The 14,334-nt window shown below is 38.0% G+C and overlaps 1 protein-coding gene across 1 annotated transcript in view; it reads right to left on the bottom strand.

Moving 5' to 3' along the window:
• Positions 1-464: 464 nt before the first annotated feature.
• Positions 465-14,334, bottom strand: part of TLR3 (toll like receptor 3) — a 35,626-nt gene continuing 21,756 nt past the window's right edge. Inside the window, exons 2-6 of the mRNA XM_085058789.1 lie at positions 12,175-12,627; positions 9,003-9,451; positions 7,603-7,794; positions 4,195-6,020; positions 465-3,319 (exon numbers count right to left, since the gene is read on the bottom strand). Coding sequence (XP_084914915.1) covers positions 3,091-3,319; positions 4,195-6,020; positions 7,603-7,794; positions 9,003-9,446 — 2,691 coding nt within the window. The 5' untranslated portion in view covers positions 9,447-9,451; positions 12,175-12,627 and the 3' untranslated portion in view covers positions 465-3,090. The remainder of the gene's footprint in view (positions 3,320-4,194; positions 6,021-7,602; positions 7,795-9,002; positions 9,452-12,174; positions 12,628-14,334) is intronic.

Genomic DNA, 14,334 nt, shown 5'->3' with positions numbered 1-14,334 from the left:
TCCACATGGTGAGAACTCACATGTTAATTAATCACCTCTCTTGCACATGCTGTTATTAATATCGCTCATGTTACTGTTTGTTTCTTGTTTAATCACTTTTTCAAGTAAATTGTTCTTGTCTCAACCCACGATCTTTACCTTTTGTGCCTCCAATTCTGCTCTCCAGCCTGCCGGGGAGGGGGGAGAGGAGTGAGCGAGCAGCACGTTGTTTGGAGAGTCTCTCCAGCTGGAACACTAAACTAGGGAATAATATTCCTAAACCACAATCAGGCTTCTGCTTTCAAAATAAATGGCCTTTCTTTAGACCTAGGTAATATCTTGGATACTACAAGTTTGGAACTACTTTTTTTTGGTGTACAACTCCTCAGCAAATCAGCATAATATAATCTGATGCTGCCCACTGCAAAGTGACTGACAAGCTCAGATATAGACTGTGAATCCTGAAAGCACTTACAACTCTTACCTATGGTAAGCCCATTTATTTACTCTCATTAAAATTGCCAAACAAATGTATGGAAGTAGAGCAGAGTTAGTTAACTTTCAGAAATCCAGGGAAAATTTTAGGTCTGGTATAACTGATGATTACCACTGGCCCTTTGATTTTTTTTTGTGCTTTTCCTTTTTATACAGTAGTCTAATTCTCATTGTGAGCCTTTATAATGTCTTTTTCTGTTAAAATTATTTTAAACCAAATCTAGGTACTAAATGACTGTTTAGAATGCATTCACCATATTTTTATAATTTTAAGGGATTTTTCACTCATCACCAAGTACTTCTTGTTTGTATTCATAGCTGGATTACAAAACTAAGCACTCATAACATTTTTTTCACTGTTCTGAAACCAATTTTGGGGGCATTTGTAGTAACTAGAAAAACTTTAGGAATGCAGACCTGCTGTCATTTGTCAGACTGTAAGGGTCAAAAAAGACCATTTGATCATCTAGTCTGACCTCTTGTATTACATTTCACCTCAGCACTTCTCCATGCATTCTCCTCATCTTTATGTCATTTTTAATATCTATGTGAACTATTAACATTTTCTAAACAATTTGTATTGGCATGGGATGAGAAATTCTGCTGCTATATGTCATTGCAAATTTAGGAAACATAGGAACCCTGTTGCTTGTTAGTCTTTGAATAAGAGAACGAACAATTGATATAGTGCATACCTGGCACACCATTATCACCAACTTGCCTCCTCAACTTTCATGGCCTAAGAACGAAGAAAGAATTTGTCACTTCACCTGAAAAGGCCAGAAAGATGAGATGAAAGCATCACAATGGGGATAATCCTATTACTGTAATTAAGGAATCATCATCTATCACTTCAGCTGTAAACATAGCCTGTTTTGTCTTCACTCTGGACTTCCCAAGCAAGTGAAGATATCTACAACCCCTTCACTATTGCAGTGCATGAAAAATCTATTTCACTAATTACTTGTCTTGTTTAGGTTTTTGTTTTTATCATCATGGTACATAGGAAACCTATTAAAACTGAATGTTTTTCATGAATGCATATGGCAAATAATGAGAAAAGCTGTTTAAAACATTAAGTATAGAACTATTTTTAAGCTGTTTTCTAAAGCAGTAAAACAGCATCCTTGTAGCAAAAATGGTATTGAAGTTTAGAAGGGATATGCTAGGGGGATAAAGCAATTTAAATATATTCCTGAGCTATTGAAGGATCACGCACCTACTAATAGTTGACAAAGTTTTATCAGGTCCTTGAAGCAGCAATTAAATATTAACCAAAGCATACAAATGACTGCCTCATGTCTAATTTACAATAAATTGTGCTCTGACACACCAGAACATCTTAGCCAGTCCTAAAAATTAAAAACACCCTTTCAAAGGACATTTTGCACAGTCTTGGCTCCCTCCAGATCAAGCTGCTAGCCCATGTGTTTGAACCTTAATGCCCTGGCAGTTGCCAACTAGGCCACATTTCTATAAAGTATGTTCAGGAAAAAATCAAACTAAATTAACATACAAGAAATTCTACTACAGAATTCTATCTGATCTCTTTACAATTTTCTTTTTAGCTATCAAAAGCTATGTATAGCCTTTATGTATGTATAAAAGGAAACAAAAATTTGAAATTATTCTAATTTCAATTTTTTTCCTGCTCTAACTGTAGTCACAATAATGTTTCTCATACCATTTATAACTATTTCTTTGGGTGGACTTTGTTTTTGTTGTTGTTTCACCAGTAACAAAATTTTTGGTAATGAAATTACAGTAGTACCATTTTCTCCACAAAGTTGTCTTCTGGTTATATTATAAAAATACCTGTGCCTTTACTCATTTTATACAGGTGCAGCAGCTGTGCATTGGCCATGTTTCACATTGATCTCAAGTTCTATGTACAGGCCTCCATACAGTTCTCTGTGCATTCAAAGAATCAAAGTGGCATCTCTCAGTATCATCCTTCTACCAGCTCTCTGAATTTCACCAATTTCATGAAAAACCCTTTTTCATGATATCAAATTGATTAAATCAGTTGACTGACAGTCATCAGCCTGAAAGTCACTTTTTCATAGCCACCAGTATTAGCCCCACTCAGAAAGCACAACCACAAAGGTTTCAAAACTCACACTGAAACTGCTATGTTCCTTGGTTTTAATTACAGAAGTAATTTTCCATGCTACTTGCTGTGTTTCACGAGGAACATTTTCCAGTTTGATGCACTGAATCTCCCCCTCTGTTTCAAAAGCAAGAAGTAGTGTCCACGCTACCTTCTGCACAGAATTTGCTGTTTAATACATTCTCTTTTGTATATCCCCATAGAGACTATTTCTTTTCTACCCTACATCAGTTCCTAGAACATCAGTCATTCTCACTGCTTTTCAGAACTTCTACCACATTTTTAATACACTGAATAAAATGAGTATCAACCATGACCCCTTTTAACATGTCACTTAAAAATCAGCAAAAAAATGAATATAAACAAGTAAATTTAAATTACAGTGACTCTTACATATCTTTGCAGGATGACAAATTTTTTCACATCTTCATGAAGGCTTGCTAGTTTTCCAGTGGTAGAAAATATACAATAAAATGGCCCCGTAATTCAAATCTATAGTTCAAAAATCAATGCACTTTGCTATTAGATTTAAGTGCCATAATTAATTGCTGGTGAAATGCAGTGACTCGTTCTCTCTGGGCTGGCCAGTTCAAGATGCAGCGAGATCTGAACATTCCTCTTCTCAGGTGAAGTGCATGATACAACTTGTAGTCTTGGATATCATTAAGAAAGATCAGTATGATGGAGTCCCGACTTTGTTCAACAGCTTGCTGAAGAGCATGATACACCTTGAAACTGAAGCCAAAAAAAGACAAAAATCTATATTTTCTTTTATGTGAAGGAAAAACAACAGAAAAACAGTTCTTAACAGGTGTTTTAGTCTATTTTGTGATATACAATGGTCATTACTTTTCTTAAATTATTTGCCTCTAACTAAAAAAAATTCATCCTCTAAAAATATAACCTAAGTCTACTGTCTTGATATAGCCTTGACTAGCAAAATTGCTTTCTTTACAATATCACTACATAAGAGCAGTGAAAAGACTAATTTAAAGGCAAAAAAAAATCATCTTTTGATGCTACTGGTCTCACTCATTTTTGGTCTTCTTCAAATGTGTAATTTTATGGAAAGCAATCTGCACAGGTGGCAGCCTAACTTTTTGGAAAACAAAGAAACCAAAACTCACATACACACACACACACACACACCCCACTGCAAAAAAAAAACCCCAAAAAAACCCCACCAGAAATCAACCAAAGAAACCAAGCAAGCAACCAAAAAAGAACTCCAAAATACACCACCACCACCAAAACCACAAAAACCCCTCAAATAAAACACAAAACCCACAAAACAAAACTAACTAACTAACTACCGAACAAACAAAAAAACCAGCCAAACAAGAAAAAATCGCCAAGAAAATGCCTATAACATTGACTGAGATATTCAAATGTCTACTATTGCACACGTGGAACCATGTGCAATAGTAGACATTATTAACTCAGGAAATATTCTGAAGTTACAATATATTATGTAAATATAATAAAGTAGATTTTGCATGTTTTTTATTTAAATGCTATTTTTTTACTAAACTAAAATTTAAAAAATTATACTGTTAAAATAGCTCTTCAGAAATTTCCCCCCCACAAATAAAATTTTGTATCCTACTCACTTTTTACACCAGGGATCCTGTAAGAGGTGTTCAGTCACAACAAAAATAATCTTCCTGCTCATTTTTATACTGTTAATTGTGGCTTCAAATTCAGACACACCTGCTTCAAAGTCCCGTTCCTCTAAACAAAACTTAATTTCAAAGTGGTTATTTTTTTCCAGAGACATGAAATTTTTAGACACCCAATTTTTGTCCTCTCTTGCATGAATGACATAGGCATCATAATAGAACTGTTCCTGTTGTCTCTCAAATTCTTTAAAACCAAGTACTCGATTGACTAAAATATTCCAGTAGAAAGCTATTCTCCACCCTTCAAAATGGATGGTAAGGACAATAAAAATGAATAGCGTCACAATAGTGTTAGAGATCACAAAAAGAAGTTTAAATGGAGCACTGTCTTTGCAGGCTGAAGTGTCAAAATACAAAACCAGACTACCATGATATTTAGGTGGGGTGTTGCAAATGTACTGGGACCTCAGTCCAGGTATATCAACTTGGGTCACATTAAGCCAATCAGCAAACCAAGCAATGCTTTCACAGGTACAATCAAAGGGGTTGGAATCCATCTCTAGTTTTCTCAAGCTCTTGAAAGGTGGACCAAATACTTTTTCTTCAACTGAGGTTATCAGATTTTTCTGAAGGTTCAATGAACTCAAAGAGGCTTGGTCATCAAACAGAGTTGGTGGAAGCAAATTCAAATTATTCGATCCTAAATCCAAGTGTCTTAATTGAACCAGACCCCTGAAAACCTGAACTGGAATTTCATCAAATCCATTTGATTTCAAATTAAGAATTTGCAGATTGGGAAGACCTTTTAAAAAAAGAACAGGGCCACCTGGATTTGCATGTTTCCAAAGTCGGGCTAAATTGTTGTGCTGCAAATCCAATATGTAAAGTTTGTCAAGTCCATCAAACAAGTCTTCGTTTATGTTTGCTATGTTGTTGTTGCTGATGTCCAGGACAGTCAGGTTTCGTAGAGGATGAAAAGGTGAAGGAGAAAGTGCCAGATTACTACACCCTACCTTCCTCAGCATCAGCTTTCTAAGGCTTGGGACAAAAATGAATGATTCACTTTGCAAAATCAAGTTTTTATTGTAGGAAAGATAAATATCTTTTATATTATTGAGACCTTTAAACTCATGACCTGTGAGCTGTTGACTAATTTCATTGAGACCAAGATCAAGAATTTTCAGCTGTCCCAAGGAAGAAAATGCCCCACTTTCTATTGTAGAGATTCTGGTTTTTGTGAGGTTGAGAACCTGTAAGCTAGAATTAGCAAGTGATGAAAATGTTTTATTAGTTATTCTTTGCAAGTTTATGTTGCAGTTACAGAGACTCAGGTATTTCAGGTTGTTCAGACCTGTGAACATATTAGCAGTAATTCCTGGAAAATTGTTGTTATCCATTATAAGGTACTCCAGGTGGTATAACCAATGAAAGGAAAAATCTTCTATTTTCCCACTAAGTGAGTTTATGAGATTCAAATATTTAAGGCTGGATAATCCATAAAATAAACGCGAAGATACATGAATATTATTAAGCTTCAGGTTTAAGTATTGTAAACTTGAAAGCCACTGAAATGAGTCATTTTCTATGACAGAGAGAGAATTTTGGGAAAGGTTTAAAATGGTAAGATTTGTTCCTTGCAGTCCCTGGAAAGTTGACTTGCCAATGTAGGAAAGTTTCACGTGGCTCAGTGAGAGGTTCCGAATCGCTGTGTTTGATAATTCTGTACAAAGTTTCTTAGTGCGATTTTCACCAAGTTCAACATTGTTCAGTATGAGGCCAAACAGATTTCCAATTGTATGTAAACATCCTGTATGAAACTGAAAGGAAAAGGAAAAAAGTCATGACCTAAACAAGAGGATTATGTAAGAAAGTTGACCAATAAACCCAAAACTTGGAAAAGTTTTCAAATGAGATTTTTAAGCAGGATAGAACTCCTACACCCAGATTGTTTCACAGCAGATTAAGAAAAACATTTCTTGTGATAATAGTTCTATAATTTATAACATGATTAACATAAATCTGAGTAGTGTTATTTCAGAAGATAGAAAGTGGTTTAGTGAGATGGAAGTTCGTATCCAACTACTAAAACTCTTTCCCTAGAAGTATCTTAAAATTTGTGATGTCTATTTTCAGCTGTTATTGGTATCTGTTAGGTGTACTAATTCATTCAGTCTGCAGACAGACAAGAAGAAACCCAGTTTCTCTGTGCAAACAGAAGCTGAAATATAATACTATACACTTGCCTCCACAATATGGATTATAAACTCCTATCATAGTACTGGCCCCTCATCTTGATTAAGACATCAGCTGCGTGATTAAGTACTCCATTTGCCAGAATGATTCGAATGCATAAGGCTGCTTTTCAGATGGCCGGACTGTAACATCAGAGCAGCTGAAAGTGGCACAAAGTAGCCATGCTCCAGGAAAGGAGTAGTGTCATTTACTTATCCACACCACTGTACCCTTGTACCAGAATAGCTCTACATGCAGTCACATGGTGAAACAGGTAGAGAAGCAGTGTACCAAGCTAACCAAGCCAAAACATCTGTAGAGTTTCCCCAGTGGTGCAGTGCATTGCCTCATTAAAGCTGCTGTCAGAAAGAGGGAGGGAGGGAGGGATGGAGTGGCCCAGTAAAAGACGATGGTGGGATTCACTCTTAGCCAAGTACAAGGGTATGCCACCTCAAAATGTTCTTGTCATTTCAATGTACACATTCTTTAGAGATCAATCAAACAAAAAAAACCCAAACAAAAAACAAACCAACCAAGGAAATTCAATGCATATTCAGTATTTGTATGCTGAGGGTCAACCAGTGTAAATTGCCACACTAACCATCACTCTTCAAAGAATCATAACACTGGGAAGCAGATCAGAGAGCCCAGTGAGCTGAGTGAAAAACACCCATGTGGGGTTTTTTTAAGGAGTAAGTATACTTTTCTGCAATGATTATTTCTCTGGGGTTCCCATAGGTACAAGTGAATGCTCTCTCTTTGATTAACTTGGAAGGGGGACCTAGGTTGTATAACCAGACTTGCATAGTTATCACACTTTTTACCCATTTAGAAAATACATCAGTCCTCCACATTCAGCATGTAAAAGAAATTCTGCATAGAAAATAGTTAGTAAGGAGAATTCTCACAGCATTTCGATCTATGTCTTGCTTGAAACCCCTGATCTACATGGAACCAGCCTATATGAAACCAGCCTGTGCTGATTTCAGTGGCAGAACAGTAACTCTGTGTATCAGAGGTCTGGAGTAATGCTGTATACAATAGAATGGCTTTTGGGCTTCAGTGGATCAAAATTGTAATGTAAATGCCATACAACCATAAAGCATAAATCAGGATAGTTCCATTTTATACTTACACCAGTTGAATTTCTGTTGAAATGCTTCCTACCTCTTTTAGTGGATTTGATGACAAATCAAGACTATTCAATGAGGTGTTGCTAAGAAAATGGAAGTCTTCTTTTTTCAACTCAGTGATTTGGTTGCTACCCAACATGAGCTCATGGAGTTTTTTCAGCTGTTGCTCCAATCCTAAATTGGCTGACTTCAAAGAATTATGCGATAGGTCCAAAATATTCAAGTTCTGGAGAGAAGATACAAGGGGGAAAAAAGCATAAAATTATTTTTTATTTTCATTTTATATAATGCACACAAAAAAATTAGAAATATTTCATTAGAGTATAACTGATTGGAAAGTAGTTGCAATGCTACAATTAAAATAAGTTTGTAATAGAGAAATGGCAGCTTTCAAGCTGCTGAAGGAAGAAGTGTTCTATGTCTTTCACACCAATAATTTTCATGGTAATCACGGTATTAACCTGCTAAAGTATCTACTGCAAATAAAAGAATTTCTTTAGCTAAAGTTCCTTAATTCACTGAAAGTCCTCCTGCCTCAGATAAAGTGATAAATGCGAAAGCCTACAGCTGGGTGCAGTTACAACGACTGCAGTATTAAACATTGCATTCCACCCTTTTTCAGTGTGGTCCAGCCCTGTAAATGGACATGAGGAATGAGAAGTTCCAAGCATAGAAGCTGGCTGCACCTGTTTGTGTTGAGAGTCAGCAGTCCTACAATGTCTGCAAGTACACTTTATGTGGCTGAACTGGAATACTGAGTTTAGCAGAAAAGTTCAGACTTACTCAAAACCACATGCACACTCATTAGAACACTGAGTGACAATTAGTACCCACACAGTGTCCTTACTTTCTTTTGTCTTTAGGCTCTTCCTTTTGCACAATTCCTTGTCTGGTGCAAAGAGAGTGGAATAGTCCTTTCCTGCCTGCTGTGATGGCCCCCCAATCTCTGCTACAGAGAAGAATATTTAACCACATGTAAACTACCAGAAAAAATGAAGGTACTTTTTACTCTTTTTTAACTCTTAAACTCCTATGAGACACTACATTCAGCCTAAGCACTGGCCTTCCTGTCTGAATAATTACATCTCAACCTTGAGAATTTAGGCAGCTCGGATTCCACACCATCCACTTTGCTGCTATTCTCATCAGCTGCTGTTGCTATTCTCTCAGCACACATCCTGCATGGAGAGGTGCCTCAAAGGGGTTCAACAGGGAAAAAGGAACGGAGGGCATGGATACACGAGGATGGCTGAGACTCCAATGTGCTATAACAGAAGAAGCCACAAGGCTTCTTTTTCAGAAAAAATCTTCAGGAAGATTCTGTGTTGGGTATTTTGAGATGCAAAGGCAACAGTTCTGTACACACACTGGAAAATACAGTAAATTCCCCATTCATATTTTATTTACATGAAAAGGTACATTTCTAAAGCTTACCTCCAAGGTTTTGAAAGGATCATTATTTATATTTAGTCTGTTGTATCCTAGATTGAGCTCAGTCAGGTTGGTGCAGGAAGCAAAGACTCTGTCAGGAAGCTTATATAATTCATTATGTTCTAACTTCAGAATCCGCAACAGGGGCACATTTTGGCACAATTCTGGTTGCAGTTTAGAGATGCTGTTGTAGCCTGCATTCAAGTAAACCAGCTGGCTGTACTTGGTCAAATTTGCAGGACCTAGCTGTCTTAGCTGATTATGAGAAATGTCCAAACTCGTTATATTGTTTGGGAGATCAGAAGGAATTTGAGTCAGCTTTAGGTGACTGCAGTCAGCCATTTCATTTTCAATATGACATTGCTTTCCAACTGATGTACACAGCCAGAAGACAAACATCAGTCTGACAGATAAGCTGCTCCACCAAAGAATAGCATTTCGCATCATTTTATCTGCAAAGGCAAAATGAACACAGTGCAAATTACAATCATTTTGACATAACTTGTGTCTTTTAAGGAAGGCTAAGCAAGCAAGCTTAGAAAATATGTAATTTCATACTGAGCAAACACTTGGTGTTTTTTAACCCATAAAGTAGCATTCATTTCTGCAGAAGAGTTATGGCTAATAATTTCTCTAAATAAAGACATTTATTTAAAAGCAGTAACATTGTCTTACATTAAAATAGGTATGTTCAGAAACTATGACTTTATCTATTATCAGTTCCAATTTTCCAATAATTTTTTCTTTTCTGATTAGTTTTGCATTGCTTTAACACGCATTATATAAAGTAAGTATGAAAAATTGTACACAAGCCTCTCAGTGTTAGTCATGGAGCTCTGAGCTTAATTACATGTAAAATATTTATAGTCATATGCAGTAAGAATACATAATATACCACTTCTCTCTTCTACTGTTCTTGCCAGTTTTTAGTTTACAAGTCAATCACACAAAATTCTGTCTTTCCATCTTATAGAGAAAGAAGGAATACTAGGCTATAGAAACATGTATGAGAAAGTAAGAGCACACAAAATAAATCAGTGTCAACATAATCAGAGAAAGAAATGGAGAAGAGCCAAGGTGTAGAGAAGACACTGCCCATAAGTTCAATAGATTTATCCAAATACTTTCAGGGAAACCTACACATTTAAGAATTTATATACTCTACCCCATATCTTTTGGGCACATACATGAGGATATCAACCTCTCTCCACTCTAATTTTCAAAGGCTCTACTTGTTTACTCGTTACATTTCTAATGAGTCTTAGGCTTTTTAATATTTTGTTCATTTTACATTTAGTATCCATTAGATCTAAATTCACCTGGTGATCTTGTAATGAGGCTTTACTGCACAAGGAAGAAAATAAATTCCATATAAATTCTGACCACAATAGAGCTGTAAGAGCTCAGAAGGGTTTGACTAGGCTTCTGAGTCATAGAACGTGTCTAATTAAATGGCATTTCTGCTAATCCAAAGAAGGGTCCTCTGTATCTTCCATATTATTCTCTACAGAATTAATCTTTGTTAGAGGGAGAAAATACTTTGTGAGTGCTTGTCAGAATGTTTTTTTCATACTTTTGCAGAGGACAGTAAGCTTAGGCTCCTGTCTTATTTTTTTTTCTTTTTTTAAGAAATAGAAAGCTTATACTTTCACCCCTGAAGCTTTAAGTGTCTCCAAAATCTCGCTACATAGATATCTGCATGGGCTTCTGCCAACAAACTTGGAACCTACCTACCAACCTCAAATTAGCAATGAGTTGAGTCTCAGCAGGATGGGCTCCCAGGTAAAGAAGGCTATTGGTACCCCAGTACAGAACAGGATATAAATGGGAATAAACCTTCCTAGACTTAACAGGAAACTAGAAGAGCTTCTCAAAAGACTCACAGGGATTATGAGCTTTCTTACTACTACAGTGCCCATTTTCCTTTGCTAGGAACCTAGCAAAGGTGTATTTAACATGATCAAGCTTTGAGCACTTTAGAGTACTGTGCAATAACAATGAAACAAGAAATCAGAAGATAAATTAAACCAGCACATTTGTATAGAAGAAAAGAAAAATTGTCCATAACTGGTGTTTTCTAAAGAGACAAATTTCCACTAGCATAATAAAACTCTATGAGCTGACACTTCAACCTGCAGTCAAACAGGAGGTTAGCAGGTCAGACCCCAGGAGAGTTTGACTCCATGGCTGACCTACCTTTTCAGAGGGCACATGTTAGGACTACTCCAGTGACAAAAAGTCACGTTCTAGTGGCCAGAGGGGAACCTCATGACTGCCTCTGTGGGAGCAACCTGGCCATCAAAGCAGAGACATTTGTAAAATCCAGTGAGAGTAGGGATACAAGCAAGGGATAGAGGGACCTAAAACATTGCAAAGGCATACACAAAGGACTACAAAATACGGCTAAAAATAAACTTTAATGAAAAAAAAAATACCTGCTGGGCATTGCATGTCAGCCTGACCCTCATTCTGCAGCTCACATAGCCTGGCCCTCCACTCATCTGCCACTGGTTAATGGGGAAGAGGAGGGGACAGCAAACTCTTGGTCCTGCAGACACCATGGCTTGCTAGAGCTGCTGCCAAACACAGCACCTGTGTCCCTGTAGCTGAGGAAAATAAAGGACCACTTGTCCTACCTCTTTCCTCTGCACCCCAACTCTGGAAACATTAAGGAAGACAAAAGGGAAGCTGGTCTGTGACAGAAGCTTGCTTCCTGGTCTGCATCATTTTCAGGGTTTGTTTTAGGGTGATCAGATAGCTGCTGGGTTCTGCAGAAATTGTTGCCAGCTCATTTTTAGGTTTGAAAGGCAGAAGAAATGTGCTGCACAATCAAAAAACTAGTTCTTTGGCTGGCTTCCAGCGAGGCCTTTTCCTGTTTTTTCATTGCAAGGAATCTGGAATCAGCTTTAGGTGTTATAGCTTTGGCTGGGTATCCAGTGAAGAAAGCACACACCCACTATCAAACTTCAGGGACAGCGTTTCAGATGGGCAAAAGAAAGAACTATGGTTTTGACATTATGAGCAAGAACTTTAAATACTGGCACTGACTTGGCTAAGCTGTAAGTTAAGGGAAAACCAGGATCAAGGAAATCATCCAAACTCCTGAGAAGAACTTTGCCTTTCCACCTCGATATTCACATTTAATACTATGAAGTGAAGAATTTTACCCACTCACCTCTTCGGGTTTTGTCCCCTTCAGTCTGGAAGCATCCCGCCTCTGCAGCAGCTCCTCAGCACACGAAAACCGTGAGGAAACCCTCTGCCCAGGGCCGGGAGAAGCGAAACCGAAAGCGCGGCCAGGCGCGGTGCGGCAGCGGGACGAGCATCGAGCATCCCCCGAGGCGCGGCAGCCACAGCTCCTCCTGCCGCACCGAACCGCCCGAGAGGAGACGTTTCGGAGGTGCTGAGGGTGGAGATGGCTCCTAACCTCAGAGCTGGGCTGCTGCTTGTGGTTGTTGACCACAAGTAACCGATTTAAGCACACAGATGTGTCACAGATGAGCAGCAGCACCACACGATCCTATTAAAAGTCAATTACAATTTATTCCCGGCTATTTCCAGTGTTTCTGAAAATCTTCAGGGCCATATCCCGAAAGCAGATATCCATACAGAGCCATGTACATTATTCCTGTTAAAACGGAATTTGATTATGTGAGAGAGTAATAAATTTCCTTTATAAGAGAGGAAATAAAACATTTTTGTATTTAAAAAAATTCGCTTTTAGGAGTCCAAGTAAAAGTTTCAGGTACAGCTTTCAGATTTGTGTCCTTTTCTTACTGTTTGTGAAATTGTGTGTAAAAAACACAATTAACAATTTTTGTGGATCATTATTCCAGCATAGCAATACTGTCAGGTATTTTATCTCTCCCTACACCATACTCATACTACAGATAAAGTGTGCTCTTTGATCTCACTTCACAATTTATTGCTTCTCAATCCTCTCTTCGCCACACACATAGGAGACTATTAGGAAGTTAAAGTTCTCCCAGGCACAATGGAGGAAACACCATCCAATTCGAATGAAGCTGTTAATTTTTTCAGGAAGGCCTTTCCAACATTCTAACATTAGAAAAATACTGGTGGCTCAGGGAAACAACAGCACACGACTGTTTAAAGTCTCCACTCTTGCACTGGGGGTAAGAACATTTATTTTAGTACAGAAATTTTCAAAGCAACTAAGCTCTTGTAGGCATTTTGCAGTGTGATTTACAAGAACCAGCAAATACTATGGTGCAAGATATGTTCTAGGGCAGACAGAACCAGTGCAGACTCAGCTAGTATGGAAGTTCTGATGCAGACAAGGTGGATATACTTGTGCTTGCTTCAGAGGTGTGCAATTGCATCAGGTTCCCAAGTAGCCATAACTCCACTGTAGCTTACTTTACACTATACTTACGTTTTAAAGTGCTGGAAACAACATGAGAGCACACAGTGGAGGGCACAGTCAAACAACCCACGTGTCCAGAGGATAATTTAGAATAAAAGCAGCACAAAATTTAGGCAAGGCTCTCACATTGTGGTCAAGGTAGGCTTGAGTGAGGTGGTTCTGAATGGTGACAAAATGCAGTCTGACAAAATACTGGAGATGTAGCCATTTCACTTACATGTTTAAGAGCAGAGTAACCAAGCCACAGATGCACTTTACCCTTACCCAGGCTATAAACACAGAAGGGTGGGGACCTAAGCGCAGTATCTCACGGGACACTCCCAGAGCTAACATTCCACCAAAACTTAGCCAAGGAAAAAACAAAAACGAAGTCTACTGATCTTAACTGATCTTCACTGATCTTCAGATACAAAAAAGCATATTGGCTTAGCACATGACTAGTGGGACCTCTGTGTTTTTGTAAATTGCAAGTCACATTGCAAGCATCAGGGGGAAGACCCAAAATGAGAGAATACATGCAGACACTTGCAATGACTATCGGCCACTCAGAGGGTGAAAGCACCATTTGTTGTGGTTTGATTCAGACCTTGCAGCAATGGATGTGTTCATGGAAACAGAATTCAAAGATGTCTGGAAGTGAGCCCAGCTACCAGGAGAAAGAAAGCAGGAAAGAGCAGACCTGAACAGTAAAGATCTGAGTCAAGTCTTTACAGGGGACTTCCTGCAACATCAAGGCTACTAGAAGGGAGGACAGTGAGGCAGAGAGAGTTAGCTTGTATCTGCCTCCTGAGATGAAAATAGATAGCTTTTCTCTTGTGATTACATGAAAAAAAGTTGTAATTGGCTAAGTTCAATTATCTAGCAGGTCACATGACTTTTGGGTACCATAGTTCCTCTAAGGTTGCTCAGTCAACACTGCTAAATTACAAGTTGTAAAAATTAAATTAC

This window comes from Lichenostomus cassidix, chromosome 4, assembly GCF_008360975.1.
Source record: "Lichenostomus cassidix isolate B80296 chromosome 4, HeHo_3.0, whole genome shotgun sequence".
Classification (NCBI taxonomy): domain Eukaryota; kingdom Metazoa; phylum Chordata; class Aves; order Passeriformes; family Meliphagidae; genus Lichenostomus; species Lichenostomus cassidix.
The sequence above is the reverse complement of the archived record's forward strand: the minus strand, read 5'-3'. Positions and strand labels throughout refer to the sequence as shown.